The sequence below is a fragment of the Trypanosoma grayi genome (assembly GCF_000691245.1).
Source record: "Trypanosoma grayi strain ANR4 Tgr_84_V1, whole genome shotgun sequence".
Taxonomy (NCBI): Eukaryota; Euglenozoa; class Kinetoplastea; order Trypanosomatida; family Trypanosomatidae; genus Trypanosoma; species Trypanosoma grayi.
Window position 1 is genome coordinate 19,621 of NW_008825703.1, and position 15,888 is coordinate 35,508.

At 54.6% G+C, this 15,888-nt stretch overlaps 2 protein-coding genes across 2 annotated transcripts; both read left to right on the forward strand.

Moving 5' to 3' along the window:
• Positions 1 to 287: 287 nt before the first annotated feature.
• DQ04_00841080 (putative dynein heavy chain) lies at positions 288 to 13,217 on the forward strand (the record flags this gene model as incomplete). The annotated part of the gene is made up of 1 exon (XM_009309800.1): positions 288 to 13,217. The coding sequence occupies one exon, from the start codon at positions 288 to 290 to the stop codon at positions 13,215 to 13,217; it is 12,930 nt and encodes a 4,309-aa protein (XP_009308075.1).
• Positions 13,218 to 13,674: 457 nt separating this feature from the next.
• Positions 13,675 to 15,648, forward strand: DQ04_00841090 (putative tubulin tyrosine ligase; the record flags this gene model as incomplete). The annotated part of the gene is made up of 1 exon (XM_009309801.1): positions 13,675 to 15,648. One exon carries the CDS (start codon positions 13,675 to 13,677, stop codon positions 15,646 to 15,648), a length of 1,974 nt encoding a protein of 657 aa, XP_009308076.1.
• Between the last annotated feature and the right edge of the window lie 240 nt (positions 15,649 to 15,888).

Consider the following 15,888-nt stretch of genomic DNA (forward strand, 5'->3'; position numbering starts at 1 on the left):
ACACACACACACACACACACCGCACAGGTGCTGCCTTCTCTCACAATAAGGGGAGCGTGTCTGTGTGTGTGTGAGAGTGGGAGCGAGACAGAGTGGGCGGAAGGAAGGCTAAAGCCCAGGAAGAAGAAAAAAAAAAAGGAAAGGAACAAAGGGGGTTTGCATAAGGAAACGTGGAAGATACAAAGGAAAAAAAAAAGGGAGAACAAGGAATTCGAACACATCAATAGACGATTCATTGCCAGCTGTGGGCAAGCCTCGAAAGAAACCCGCCCTCCTCCCCTTCAACAATGGAGCAGGCAGGACTCGTGGCGGTGGAATCCCAACTGTTTAGTGTGGCGCACCGGCACCTACAGGTGTCCTTCGGGGCGACGAAAGTAACGCGCGGCGATGATAGCGTGGTCTTTGAGCTCTCGCCGCTCGAGGAGGGTGAGGGCCGTCTGGGCGAAGAGGTGCAGCGGCTCTGCACAATGCTCGTGCGTGAGGTGACTGGACGCACAAGCCTCCACCTCACCGGTGAGGACAGCGAGACAGATATCGTATCCCTTAAGGCGAACATGGTGTCGTTCAGCACATTCATGGCGGACGCTGCCAGCCTTGACACGCCGCCGGCGGAGTTAGAGTCGCTACCANAGGCGAACATGGTGTCGTTCAGCACATTCATGGCGGACGCTGCCAGCCTTGACACGCCGCCGGCGGAGTTAGAGTCGCTACCAAGCGAGCCGCATGTGCAGCAAATGCTGGAGATGCTCTACACCGACGTGGTCTCGGACGCAGCCAAGGGGGCACGCATCGTGACGAAATTCCCCAAGGCCATGTGTCCCACAGGTGTTCGGCTCGACGTGCTGCTGGCAAAGGCAGTGTGCGTTCAGGTGTTCTCCAAGACAGAGGAACAATTGTTGCCGGAGAAGCCACAACTGGATATGGATACGGCCATGTTTGCGGCTTCGGTGTCCACATTTTCACTGCCAAAAGGACCGCTCATGAAGGTGTGGATCGACCTGCGAGCATTGGCGAACGCCATCTCCTCGTACTCCACGGCCTCTATCGAAGGCGAGCTCCCGTCGCAGTGGCGCCACAAGTCTATGGCCCTGCCGGAGGCGTCGGAGGTGCTGAAACTCGTCCATGCCACCCTTCGCTCATACTGGAACCGCAACCCGAGAAATGAACGCACAAAGGTAAACGCTATGTCGCTACTGTTCATTGTCTCGGGCGACCTGCGGGAGTACATTAAGAGCCAGATCCTGCTTGAGAGCTCCGACTGGCGGGGCCCGTGGCGCATGAACCTCGATCATCTCGAAAAGGCCCTGGATCTCATCAAGGAGTGGAACGCCATGACGCGGGCGCTTCTGAAGGAGGAGTGGACAGGCTGGGACGGTGGCCACTTCCATGACCAGTCACTTGAAAACTTCACCAGTCGACTACAGGATGTGGTGCGTATCCGGCAGCTGCTGGTAAGCGCGTCGAAGCTTGCACAAGGGAATCTGCAGGACGGCATCGCACCGGAAGTCATATTCGAGGAAGAAAGCCTCACCGATAGCAAAAAGACGCCGAACGAGCGGTGGGCAAAGTGTACGGCCAAGTTTGAGAAGGAGTTTTCGTTTCTTGAAGACAACCTGCGCGGCCGTGTAAAGCAATTGTTCAACAGCCAGCAGCAAGGGCCTGACGGGGCCATCCGTCTGTTGCAACAGCACCGGATGCTGCTTCGGCGTGAAGGTATTCGAAGTGGAATACAAAAGGAGTTGGAGTCTGTCCGGGAGATTCTTCTTCAGCAGCTGCAGAAGGTGCGGGCACGATTTGACAACAACAAGCTCCGTGCCACAACCGACCTACAGATGCTGCGTATGCTCAAGCGTTTCCGGGCGGAGTGTGCACAGGTAGCGGAAAATGCCGTGAAGCTCTTTGGATCGACAGAGGACCTCAATCAAATTGTAGATGCCGCAAGAACGATCATGAAGGAGGCGGAGCAGAACGAGCATGAGGTGCTGGTGTCGTGGAAGCAAAGCACGGAGACGCAGTGCAAAAAAATGATGGAATTGCCAGATGCATTCACGATCAGTTGTACTAGCAAGGACTACGTCGTGTGCGCGACGCACGCGTCGGTGAAGCAGTTCTTGCTGGAGGTCCACAGTGTACGCAGTTGGTGCGGTGACGACGGCACTAAAGGCTCCAAGGAGGCGCTACTGAGTGAAGAAGCAGAGAGCACCGTGGTGTCCTGCGAGCGGCTCAGTGAGGCGGCGACACGCACCATGCAGATTGTGAGTAACTACAACACTGTGCAGCGTCAGATGTTGTGTTGCACGCGTCCCATACTGGAAGTTGCGTCAGCCCACGCGTTGTCGCAGATGCTTTACGAGGGCGCTGACAAGCGCGTCGTCCCCCTCGCTAACTACCACGAGTTGGAGGCACTCAACATGCGGTTCCAGAACGCGGTGGAGGGGCTCAGCAACGACAACCGTCGTATACGCCGCTTCCACTGCGACTTTATCAGCCAGGTGATCGCGCTGCGCAATGTCGATCTTGCACGGCACATGGACCAGTGGCGCACTGCTGTGGATGGTATGCGGAGCTCCTTCGAGGAGTTCTTGCACAGCCACCACTTTGAGCACTACGATATGTGGCGGAAGCATCTTGACGCGCAGATCTACAAAGCTCTGGAACACCAATATCAGCGTGGCCTGGAGAGCCTGCACGAGAAGATGGAGGAGTTCAAGGTGGAGCTTGTCTTCAAGCAGGGGCAGGTGTATTTTAAACCCAGCTTCGAGGCGATGCGGGAGGCGTACTACGTGAAGCTGCGGGAATTTGTTAGTGTGCCGCTGCGCTTCCGCGGTCTACAACCCAAGCGGGAAGGTGGTGGTCTGTACGAGATGTACCCGATAATGCCGCTCGTCAACAAGGCGCGCCTCGTCATGGTGCATTTGAAGGCGATGGAGCTCTTCACGAAGCTCAACCGTCTGCGGAAGGCCTTTCGATTGTACATGGTAGTCGGGGCCTGTGGCGTGAACGGTGCCCCTGACATTGACACGCTGGTGGAGGAGGCCTGCAAGACGTTGCAGCAGTTCATAGACGGCTTCGCTGTGGTCAAGGAGCAAGAGCGGAAACTGCAATGCATCGAAAATAGCATGAAAGTGGACTGCTTCACAATCAGCTGCATCCCAGTAAAGGCAAGCATGGAAGAACAGCTGCGGCGCCTTGAGGAATCACTGCTGAATGCAATGCGGAAGACACTGCACAAGACTCTGGGTGACATTGACTCCTTTGTGTTCAACGCCTCCAACATTATTACGCGCCAGCCCACCACGATGGACGAGGTGGGGCAGGCGAACAAGGCGTACTATGAGTTCTATGAGACAATGCCATCGTATGAGGCCAAGTTCGCCGATGTAGAGGCGATGAACCGTGTCCTGCGTCAACAGTCAGGCACCGCCATTGACCTCGGCGCCACCAAGTCACGCTGGGAGCATCTGCGCGAGGCGATGGCATCGCACCATAAAATTATTGATGCCTCCGTGTCAAAGATGCGGGTCTCGCTGGACAGCATGATCCAAAAGCATATCAAGGACGGGCAGCGTTTCGCCAGCAAGTGGACAAAACAGAAGCAGCAGCTCATTACTGCCTTCAAGCAGAAAAAAATGGAGCAGATTGAAAAAATATTGGCCGCGATGAAGGACCAGTTCAGTGAGCTGGAAGATCTCAAAACGGAGGGAAATGACCTCATGTCGAAGTGTGAATACTTCAAGCTCCCGCCCCCTAACTTCCAGCAGATGAACGCCACCATAAAGGACGCGACGCACACTGCCGCCATGTGGGACCTCTACGACGTCTTTGGCAAGAGCCTGGAAGTGCTGCGCAAGGAAGACTGGCTGACCTTCCGCTCCCACACATATATGTTTGACGACTTCATCAAGGAGTGGCGGGAGAAGGTGTCATCTAGTGAGAACGGGGGAAANGAGAAGGGTGACAGCGGTATCATTGCACAATACTTGCAGGACCTGCTCAGTGAGTGGACCGCATGCGTTCCACTGCTGCGCTTCGTCCGCGGCGAAGGCATGATGACGGAACACTGGAACGAGATGTTCCGCCTGCTGGAAATGCCGAAGGGGGTGAAGAGCGCGGAGCTTACCTTTGGCGATATCCTCGACCACCACAAGCAAATAATTGCGAAGGAGCAGGAGTTGAAACAGCTTCATGCGAGGGCGCAGGGCGAAGTGCAGATACGCGACGCGCTGCAGGATCTTCGTGCATGGGCGTTGGAGGCCACCTTCACACTCATCACCCCTACCGACGCGACAGTGCCAGTCAAGGTAAAACTTATCACCGACTGGAAGGAGATCATGACACAGGTGAGCGACAACCAAGCCCTCATCAGCTCCCTCAGGGACAGCCCCTTTTTCCCCCACTTCGCGGATGAGATTGGCGGGTGGGAGGTGAAGTTTACGACGCTATCGGAAGCGCTCATGCTGCTCAGCACAATACAGCGGAAGTGGACGTACCTCGCGCCCATCTTTGGCCGTGGTGCTCTGCCGCAGGAGCAGGCGCGGTTCAAACGCATCGATAAGGAGTTTCTGTCGATTCTGCATGAGGTTGAGGCGGATCAGCGTGTGATGACCATCGCCTCACAGACAGATATTGTAGATCGATTAAAAACCATTTTAGAGCAAATCGAGCGTTGTCAAAAGTCTCTCATTGAATTCCTTGAGACCAAACGAGAGAGCTTCCCGCGCTTCTACTTTATCAGTGACGAGGATATGCTAGAAATCCTTGGTCATAGCAAGAACCCTCCTGTGATTCAGGCACACCTGAAGAAGCTTTTCATGGGCATTCATTCAGTTGTATTCAGTGAGGATCAAAATGCAATCACGCACATGGTGTCGGCCGATAGGGAGGAGGTGACACTCATGCACCCCGTCTCCATTGAGGACGATGATGTGGAGAAGTGGTTAATACGCCTAGATGATTGCATGAAGGAGACGCTGCACGATCTTCTTGTTGCCTGTGTTCAAGTGAAGGATACAACTGCAGAGCCTGAGATTGAGACATACCCATCACAGATCCTGCAGGTGGCGTTGCAGGTCCACTTCGCAAGGCAAGTGGAAAAAGCGATTATGACAGGACATCTGGCGAAGTTGGACGAGATGCTGCGGAATCGCCTAAACCACCTGACGCGGATCTCCGCCGATGTGAACAGTGTGACAATGCTAAAGGTGAAGGCCCTCATTCTCGACGTCATCCATCAAATTGAAATTGTTGAGTTGTTAGTGGCGAAGGATGTGAAGTCGTTGAGTTCATGGTGGTGGCAGAAGCAGCTGCGGTACTACATGGATGATGGTCATCATTGCACTGTCGCCATGATGGACACGGTCTTTGACTACACGTATGAGTACCAAGGCAACGCGGCAAAGTTGGTGCACACCCCGCTGACGGAGAAGTGCTATCTTGTGCTCACAAAGGGCATGGACCTCGGCTACGGCGGCAATCCCTATGGGCCTGCTGGTACCGGGAAGACGGAGTCTGTCAAGGCGCTAGGGAGTGTAATGGGACGGCAGGTGCTGGTGTTCAACTGTGATGAGGGCATTGACTTCAAGGCCATGGGTCGAATCTTCATCGGCATAGTGAAGTGCGGGGCATGGGGCTGCTTTGACGAGTTTAATCGTCTCAAGATTGATCAGCTGTCTGCCATTTCACAGATGATTCAGATTATTCAGGGAGCGATCAAGAATCAGGAGCCGACATGTCAGCTGCTTAACCGTGTTGTGCAAGTAAACAAGAATGCTGGTATTTTTGTCACCCTCAATCCAGCAGGGAAGGGCTACGGTGGGCGAACCAAACTGCCAGACAACTTAAAGCAGCTGTTTCGCGAGGTCGCCATGAGTGTGCCAGACAATGAGCTCATCACCTCCACCATGCTGCTGGCCGAAGGCTTCACACATGCCAAGGCTCTGTCAACGAAGATTGTGGAGTTGTACCGCCTCTCTGGACAACTCATGTCGAAACAACAGCATTATGACTGGGGTCTGCGCTCCCTGAAGGCTGTTCTACGCCTTGCTGGGACGCTGATGCAGAAGTGGAAAACAGAAAATGGGGTGAATGTAGCCTCAGAGACCCAAGAGGCGGAGCTGATTCTACAATCTCTGAACACGAACATGCTAAGCAAACTCACCTTTGATGATGCTCGCCTCTTCCGTGGGCTGACGGTGGATGTGTTCCCGCAGGTTACCGCCAACGCGATAACGTACGGGGAACTTGCCGGAGCTATTGAGGAGGCTGTGCGAAAGTTGCAGCTCCAGCTTATCCCGGCTCAGATCAGCAAGGTGCTGCAGTTGTACGAGACCCTGAACCAACGCATGGGAGTCGTGCTGGTTGGCCCAAGCGGAAGCGGCAAGAGCACACTGCTCCGCATCCTCCGCAAGGCGTTGAAGCTTCTGCATGTGGAGGTGCCGCTGCACGTAATGAACCCCAAGGCGGTTTCGCGGCGGCAGCTGCTCGGTTACATGGACCCCGACACGCGGGAGTGGTACGACGGTGTCCTCTCTGCTGCAGCACGGGAGGTGGTGAAGTGTCCGAAGGAGTTTAGATCGTGGATTCTGTGTGACGGTGACATCGACCCGGAGTGGGTGGAGTCTCTAAATTCGGTACTCGATGACAATAAGTTGTTGACGCTCCCGAATGGTGTCCGCATTCAGTTTGGAAATAACGTTAATTTCCTTTTTGAAACACACAGTCTGGCCTACGCATCGCCTGCTACCGTTTCACGTATGGGTGTCATCTTGTTATCTGCGAATGATGTCAGTGTAGAGAGCGCAGTGGAAACATTCTTGAAGAAGCAGTCACCTGAGCGTCGCGAATTTTTTGATCCACTTATCAAGAAGTATCTCAGCCCAGCCGTGGACGAGGTGTTGAAACTTGAAGCACTCGTCGTGCCAACCACACGCATGGGTCTTCTTAACTGCGGTTTGACGCATGTTCTGAACGTCATCAACGAGGAAGACTTCGTTCTCTCGCTAATGCGAGGCCTCTGTGGGGTTCTGCGTCCCTCTGGCGCCCAACAGATAGCGGCATTTCTCTTTGAAAAGAGCAAACTAAGTCCCATCTCCAGTAAGCGCCCGTGCGACACGTACTACGACCGAGAGAAGAAGCGTCTTGCGGAGTTCACAGCCGACCTCCGCGTGGAGGTGACTCCCGAATCGCTCCTCAGGGGCGCGGCAGTTGTCAACACTGTCGATATGCAACGTCTGCTGACGACACTCGGTCCCATCATGGCCGATCCCAACTGTCGACCACTGTTTCTTATAGGCCCAGAGGGCTGCGGAAAGAGTGTCGCGCTGCATCGCTGCTTCGCCAGCTACCCAGGCATCCGCACAACAGTCCTCCACTGTAGCGCACAGACAACATCGCTGCATCTCATTCAGAAGCTGGAGCAGTTATGTGTTCTCTCCAGTACTGCCACAGGCCACTCGTACCGCCCCAAAGAGGGTGAACGGCTAGTGGTCATCCTGAAGAATGTGAATCTCCCCAAACCCGACAAGTACGGCACAGTAGAGCTCCACGCTCTCTTGATGCAGTTGATCATGTATCACGGTTTCTATAACAGTGATCTTGAGTGGGTAAGCATTGAAAGAATACAGTTCGTGGCAAGTATGAATCCTACGACATCTGCTGGGCGCTATGCCGTTGCCCCTCGACTCCTTGCCATTGTGTCTATAGTGTACATGTCGTACCCATCACGTTCTGGTCTCGTACAGATCTACACTACATTCTTCACCTCGCTGCTGAATAGCACAGGTGTGGGGCAAGGAAATGGTTACGACAACGGCAGCGTGTTGGCTCAGTTTCTGATCGCTGTTTCAGATAAGATTCGTAGTCATTTCGAGGGTGAAGAGCACGCCCACTTCTTATTCTGTCCCCGTAGTATCTCCAACTGTGTTACGAACCTCCTCATGTACGACATTGACCCACGGACGACGTCGCTTCCAGCAGTCTTAGCCCATGAAACATTATGCATCTTTGCGGATTGCCTCTCACGGCCTGAAGATCGTCGGAAGGCCGAGAAGATAATATCGGAGCTGCTCGCAACGATTGGCTACTCACTGCCTTCAAAGGAGGAGGCGAATCCCATCATGTTTGTCTCGTGGTTTAGCGAGGAAAATGAACGTGGGGTGCGGCTGCTTAAGGGAGTGCCGTATGGCACCATCGCCGCAGAGGTGGAGCGTGCGCTGCTGAAGTACAGCCGCGAGTTCAAACAACTCAACGTGCACATCATCCCCGAGGCGCTGGCGTGGATCACACGCGTAGACCGCGTGCTGTCGCGCCCGTGCGGCCACCTTATCCTTGTTGGGCGCCCGGGCGTGGGTCGTCGCAACGCTGTCTGCCTCACGGCATACATGTCACGCATGGAGGTTGTGACCCTCAACATGATGCAGGGATACAGCGTGAAGAACTTCCGACAGGACGTGCGACAGTTTGTGCAGCGCGCCACCACACAGAATGAGCGCATGGTGCTGATTATCGATGAACATAACATCGTCGATGAGAGTTTTCTCGAGATTATCAACGGTCTCGTGAGCAGCGGTGAGGTGCCTGGGTTGTTTACACCGGAGGAATTAGAGACTATGCTCGCCCAGCTGCGGGAGGAGGCGGCGAGTGATGGATACATTGGCACCATCTACTCGTACTTCCTGCAACGCCTGCGGCGCAACCTGCGCATCGCACTCATCATGGACAACCGTCATGCGCTATTTTTGGTGCGTCTCCAGTCAAATCCCGGCCTCACGAGCAACTGTGATTTGCTATGGATGGGAACGTGGAGTAACGACGCCACACGCACAATCTGTAAGAAGCGCCTGCGTTCTGTGATAAAGCGCATTGAGGAGGATCCAGCGAACAAGGGATTTCACCTCCACCGCGAGCTCTTCGCCGTGCATGAGGCGTTTGGCGACGAAGCTACACCAGGTCGCTTTCAGGTACTCATGGAGACGTACGAGTCGGTGCTGGAAAAGAAGAGTGAGAATAGTCTGACGGATTTGAAGCGTCTCGAGGCTGGTCTCGCCAAGCTGCATGAGGCGGAGATGAGTGTGGAGAAGATCCAACGCGACGTGACGCGCAAGAAGGAGGAAGTTGAGGCGATGCAACACGAGGCCGACAAGGCCCTGACGCAGATACAGAAGAAGATGGAGGAGTCGAAGGAGCAACGCGACAGTGCGACGGAGCTGCAGGAGCGGTTGAAGACCGAGCACGAGGAAATCCTGGTGAAGCGACAGAAGGTGGAGGATGAGCTGAGTGGCATCAAGCCCTCGCTCGAGGCCGCACGCGAGGCGGTCAGCTCGATTCGCAGCGAGCAGCTCAACGAGATCCGCTCGCTCAAGGCACCGCCGGAGCCGGTGCGCGACGTGCTGGAGGGCGTGCTCGCTTTGCTTGGCGTCACGGATGTGTCTTGGCAGTCGATGCGAAAGTTCCTCGGTGAGCGCGGGGCGAAGGAGCGCATTCTTGACTTTGACGCGGAGAAGGTGACATCGGCCATTCGCGAGAATGTCGCGCGGCTGCTGCATCAGAAGGCGACTTCGTTTAGGCCGGAGGTGATTCACCGCGCATCAGTCGCGGCGGCGCCGATGGCGGCGTGGGTGAGGGCGATGGTTGACTACTCCACCATCCTTGAGCGCATCGCACCGCTCAATCGGCAGCTAAAGCAACTAGAGGCGCACCAGAAGGAAGGCGAGGAGCAGCTGCGCGCGCTCAAGAAGAAGCTGAAGCAAATTGACGAAGCGGTTGAGGAGCTGCGCCAGGAATTCTCCAAAAAGTGCAAGGAGGCGGAGCGGCTTAAGGACGCACTGGAAGAGGCACAAACAGAGTTGCACAAGGCATGCGAGTTACTTGAGAAACTGAGCGGTGAAAAAACGCGTTGGGCACAAGATGTGGAGAAGATTCAGGTGAATAATCGCCTGCTACCGAAGCGGGCCCTCATTGCCGCCGCATTTATGACGTACATAGCGAAGGAGACTGAGGGTGTGCGGCAGCGATACTTCAAACAGTGGTCAGACCGCCTCAACTTCCCGTCGATGGAGACGGTGACAGGATTCATGCGGGGCGAGAGCGATCTGCTGCAGTGGAAGAGCGAAGGCCTGCCAGGCGATGACCTCAGCCAAGAGAACGCCGTTGCCATGCTCGATGCGGTGCAGACACCACTCATCATTGACCCGGCGAATCAAGCCATTGAGTGGATTAAGACACATTTGAAGACCAAAAATGTCGTAGCCGAGGTGACGTCAGTGCATGATGAACGCTTCGCCCACACATTGGAGCTCGCTGTGCGCTTCGGCAAGACATTGCTCGTCATGGATGTGGATGGCATCGAGCCTATCCTTTATCCTGTCTTGCGGCGCGATCTGCTTTCGGCAGGCGCCAAGCGTGTGGTGCAGGTTGGAAACAAGCAGGTGGACTGGCAGGACACGTTCCGCATTATGCTATTCACGCGGCGTACAGACCTCACGCTTCCACCAGGCGCCGCAGCATTGGTGCTGGAGGTAAACTTTTCTGTTACTAAGTTTGGCCTGGAAAATCAGTTACTGGGAGTCACCATCCAGCATGAACGTCCCGAGCTTGAGAAGCAGCGGGTAGAACTGCTGCAGAAGGAGGAGAACCTCAAGCTTGAGCTCAGCAATCTAGAAGTGCGGCTGCTGAACGACCTCGCAAGCTCACACGGCGGACTGCTAGAGAACACTGCTCTCATCACTGCCCTCAATGATGTCAAGACGCAGGCTTCCAGCATCAGTGAAGCCCTGCAGCAGTCCCACGCTTTGCAGGTAGAGCTTGACGAAAAGCGTGATGTGTATCGTCCATTCGCCAGCAAAGGGGCCACAATCTTCTTCCTTGTGAAGGATATGGAGAAGATGAATCGTATGTACCACTTTGGGCTCAACGACTTTGTTAGTTTGTTCGTTGACTGCCTGAACGCGTACAAGGGGGAGACAGACGTGGAAAGCAAGATATCCCAGCTCACCCTCAACTTTGCGCAGAAATGCTTCTACCACGTTAGTCTTGGTTTGCTGAAGCGCGATCGCCTCGTGTTTGGGATGCATCTCGTCCAAGGCTTCTTCCCCAATACATTTCCTACATCCTTGTGGAACGTGTTGGTCGGCATCACTACCAGCAGCAGCAACGATGTTGCACTTCCCTCGTGGGCGCCGCCGACGGCACGTGTAAAATTCGCCTCCATCGCATCTGACAAGACGGCGGCGGAGTGTATGCAGCGATGGCAGCTGCACGACGAGCAGCGTTGGAGTAGCTGGATGCAAGAGAGTACGCCAGAGGAAAGCCTCTCGAAGGATACCAGCCTTACTGTGATGGATCAGCTGCTTCTCATTAACACCTTCCGTCCCGATCGCACAACGGCCTTGCTGCACCGTGTCATCATAGACTTACTTCAGCTCGACACGCTTGTGCCTATCACATCACTTGAAGAGACAATCAGCCGCGGCAAGGCCGACACACCCATTATTCTTATTACTTCGACAGGCGCAGATCCGAGTCTGGAGGTGCAGGATGTTGCACTGCGGCTTGTGGGGAGGCAGCGCTTCACGCAGATTGCGCTGGGCGGTGGTCAGACTGAGGATGCGATGCTGCACATTCGTCGGTGCGCTGCCCAAGGTGATTGGCTCTTCCTGAAGAATCTCCATCTAGTACTAGACTGGGCGACAGTGTTGGAGAAGGAGCTGAGTGTGATGCCAAGTCCAAACGCGGATTTCCGTCTCATCATTACAACGGAGCCGCATGATCTATTTCCCACCGTCTTGCTGCGCATGTCTGCAAAGGTGACAGTAGAGGCACCACCGGGGGTGAAACAGAACCTACTGCAATCCTACACCACATGGGATGAGGCGTTCCTAGGCAATAAGACCCAAAAGGCGTCCCAGATGTTGTTTGGTCTAGCATGGTTCCATGCTCTACTACAAGAACGGAGAAATTATGTGCCTCAAGGGTGGGTGAAATTCTATGAGTTTTCGCCGGCTGATTTAAAATCAGCAGCAGACATTCTTGGTGCCTTGCCGCAAGAAACGATGGACTGGACAACGCTTCGCGGTCTTCTGCAGGAGTGCATCTATGGCGGACGCTTAGAGAACCCGCATGATGAGCAGGTGCTGGCGAAGCTGGTCTCGAATATTTTCAACAATGAGGTACTTATTTCTGGCTCAAATAAACTCTATGACAACATTTATGTTCCGGCTACAAACGAACACGGTGCGATTGTGCAGTTTATTCGCGACCACCTTCCCGATACGGACACTCCGGCTATTCTAAGACTCCCAGATAACGCGGATCGTGCGGTGAAGGAGCACATTGCCACGCATCTGCGGGAGGATTTGCGAGCTTTTGCACACCTGGCTCAGGTCAGTGTGTCGGCAACAGAGGCCTGGCGCACGCTGCTCATTCCCGTTGCAGAGATGTGGAATACCAGTGGTATAACGGTGCAGAAGCATCTTCCCTCAATTCCCGTGGAAGACGTTAACCCAGATCCCATGGTTATCTTCTTTGTGAATGAGGTGGGTCTGCTAGCTGACATCATTGTGGATCTCTCAGCGACCTTTGATGACCTGCGCTGCGTCGCGGACGGCGCGCTCATCCCGTCGTCAAGGCTGCGTGCTGAGGCGACAGAGCTCATTGGCGGCCGTGTGCCACCCCGATGGCTCGACATGATGGATGGTCCAAAGGAGGCGAAACTCTGGCTAGCGCTCCTGCAGCGGCGTATGACGGCTATGCTTGACTATGCGAGGCGCCCCTTTTCTCCGTCAGCGGCACCGTTCGATTTGATGGACTTTTTGCGGCCGCAAACCTTTCTCAACGCACTGCGGATGTACACCGCACGCGCCACCGGCAAGGGCCTTGTCGATTTGACGCTCGTCGCCGCGGTTGGCGGAGGCGGTGCGACGGACGGACTTGAAGTTGGCGTCACCCTCAAAGGTGCTTCCATTCACGTCCAGGGCGCAGTGCTTGACGCTCGTGGTGGCGTGGTTATGGCGTCAGCGAATTCCCCATCTTCGACGCCGCTGATGTCTGACGTTCGGGCGGGATGGGTACGCGCGAAGAATATGGACGGTGTGGTTCGCATCCCCCTCTACACAAACGCTGAGCGCACCACCACAATTCTGGATTTGTTGGCCCCATGCGGCGCAGATGTGGCAGAGAAACTGCTGCTCGGGGGGGTGGCGGCGTTCCTCATGTCAGTCTAGAGTTAGCGAAGGGGCAAGCGAGCGAAGCAAGACCCAAAAAACAAACAAACAAACAGAAAGACAAAGAAACAATATATGGAAAAAAAAGACTGCCCCAATGTACGTAGAAGGGTCCCCTTTGTTGTCTTTTTCTTTTTTTTTGGGTCTCTTCCTTTATTTTTTTTTTGTTTTTACGGAAAGGGGAGCCATGTGATAACTGCTGTTTTCCTTGTAAATCCTGCGGGGCGTCGCACCGGTGAGACGATGCCATGAGGTGGTGAGTGGTGCCGGTGGTTGATGGTGTCCTTTTGTCGATTCCTTTTTGTCTGCCGGGAAAGCTCTTTTAGCACCAAAGAGACAGACACAAACAGAGGAGAAACACTACGCTGAAAAATAAAAATAAAAAAAAGATATCTATATATAAATTGTGTTCGAATAAAGAAGACACGCCATAAGAATTGTAAGGCAAAAAAAAAAAATGGACACATTTGAGGGATTCGCAGCGTTGCTTGGGAGTTGGTTTGAGATGCATAGTCTTCCCAAACACCTGCAAGAGCAATTATACAAGAAGCTGCGAGACGAAGTCTTTGACGCTGGTGCTTTCTTCTCTCTGGCCGCTCTCGCCGAGGAGGAGGGGGAGGAGGAGGAAGATGCTGAAGGAGATGGCGAAGAAGCACCGCAGCCGAAGCCAGAAGAAGGCTCAACGTATGTTTTGGTTTCGACAACAGACGTTGTGGCAAAGAATGACATTTGGCTCGTTGATCATTGCTGCACCTTCAAACTCCGCGAATTTCGAAGCCACTTGGAGGAAAACGAAGCCCTTCGCGCTCGCTTGGGAGGCATACTTGCGCTAAAACTTTCCCACACCAACGCAAAGGAGGATGCACAAAAGATTTTCGACCACATGTGGAAGAAGGTTGGGTCGTATCGGCTTCCTGGGTCATCTGATGAAGGAGACTCGCAGTACGACAGCACTTGGTACATCCATGACGAGGTTGGAAGTGCAATAACAGTGGTGACGGACGTGCCCGGGAACATGAAGTTGGAGACGTTACCCATCTTGTTTCCAAAACGAGGTGGAGGTTATTCCGTCATTTGGTGTGTTGAGGACATGGAGGCGGGAACGATAGCCACACGAAAGGTGGAGACGGTGCTGGAGGCTGTCGGGGGGCAGGAGGTGGTGACACTCTTGTACGGGCCAGGGGAAGAGGGTGGTGAAGAGGAAGAGAAGAAGGCGTACTTGGATGCCAAGTGTGCCTGTGTTGAGGCGTGGTGGAGATTTGTGGGCAAGCTGGAGGCCGTCTCTCTGACCAGCGGCGCTGCCCCAGGTCAATCTCACCCGACCCTGCCGGTGGTGGACAAGTCAGAGCTTCCACTGCGCGTATTTACAGACAGTAAGCTGGTCTCAGAGTACCTCACCGATGCCTCAGAGTTTCTCCTGGTTGACTTGCCGCAGGAGGCGCACGTGGTATGGATTTCCCATGACCCTATTGAAGACCTCGGTGCGTACCGACACGCCCAATTTATTTCCCAATTTCCAGAAGAGCGCATCTTTACAAGCAAACAGGGGCTGTTGCATCTTGTTCAAGAGAATTTTGGATATGCAGACTGGTACCAAGTAAGCTACGATTCAACCTCGCAGCTCCGTGAATTCATTGGAGATTTTATGGTGCGGCAAGAGCGTTTGGAGGCTAACGCGGGAAAGGACAGTGCAGTGGTTGCAAACGAGCGATTTCAGCATTTGCGCCACAGCGATGGCACTAATCTCTGGATAACCAAACCTGCGAACATGGCACGAAGCATCGACATGACGGTGTCTCCCAATCTTGATGCGCTGCTGAAGGCAATGGAGACGGGTCCAAAAACGGTATGCAAGTACATTGCAAACAGCGCGACGCTGCGGCAACGAAAATTCGATCTCCGCTTCATTGTGGCCGTGCGGTCGTTTGTGGCGGAGCACACGCCTATGGAGGCCTACGTCTACAATGTGTTTTGGACTCGTTTTGCATTGGAAGATTACACTCTTGACGAGTTTGACCGGTATGAAAAGCACTGGACGGTGATGAACTATGCCAACCCTGAAAAACTGCTGCAGCTGCACGACCGTGACTTCATTCTGGAGTTCAACGAGGAGTGCGCTGCAAAAGGGTGTGGCCCTTCTGCGTGGGAACAGGTTGTCTACCCTAAGATTTTGGCAATGCTTCGCGACGCATTTGGCATGATTAGAATGAACGGTGCCAGTCATGATCGCTGCCGCGCCATTTACGGCGTGGACGTCATGCTGCGGGAGTCCCCGGCCGGCCCGCAAGGCGCCAAGACATTTGAGCCCTCCTTGCTAGAAATAACGTACAGCCCCGACTGCCAGCGAGCGTGCAAGTTTCACCCCGAATTCTTCAACGACGTCTTCCGGACGCTTTTTCTCGGCAAGCCCACGGGCGTGACTCGGCTTTAAAGCGCCCGCCCCGCCCGCTTGGCAGGCAGCGCGGGGGAAAGGCCCCCGCTCCTCCTATTTTAATTTTTTTTTCCATCACTGGGTGAGGGGCGGGGCGCGCCCCCGACCACCGCCGCCGACGCAGCCCCCTCTTTTTTCCCCCTCTTTTGTCCGTTCTTTAGGGGAGGAGGGGGGGGTAAGGGATGAGGGGGCGGGGGCGCCGGCCCCCCCACCCCCCGCTGCGCCCTGCGGCGCAGGCCC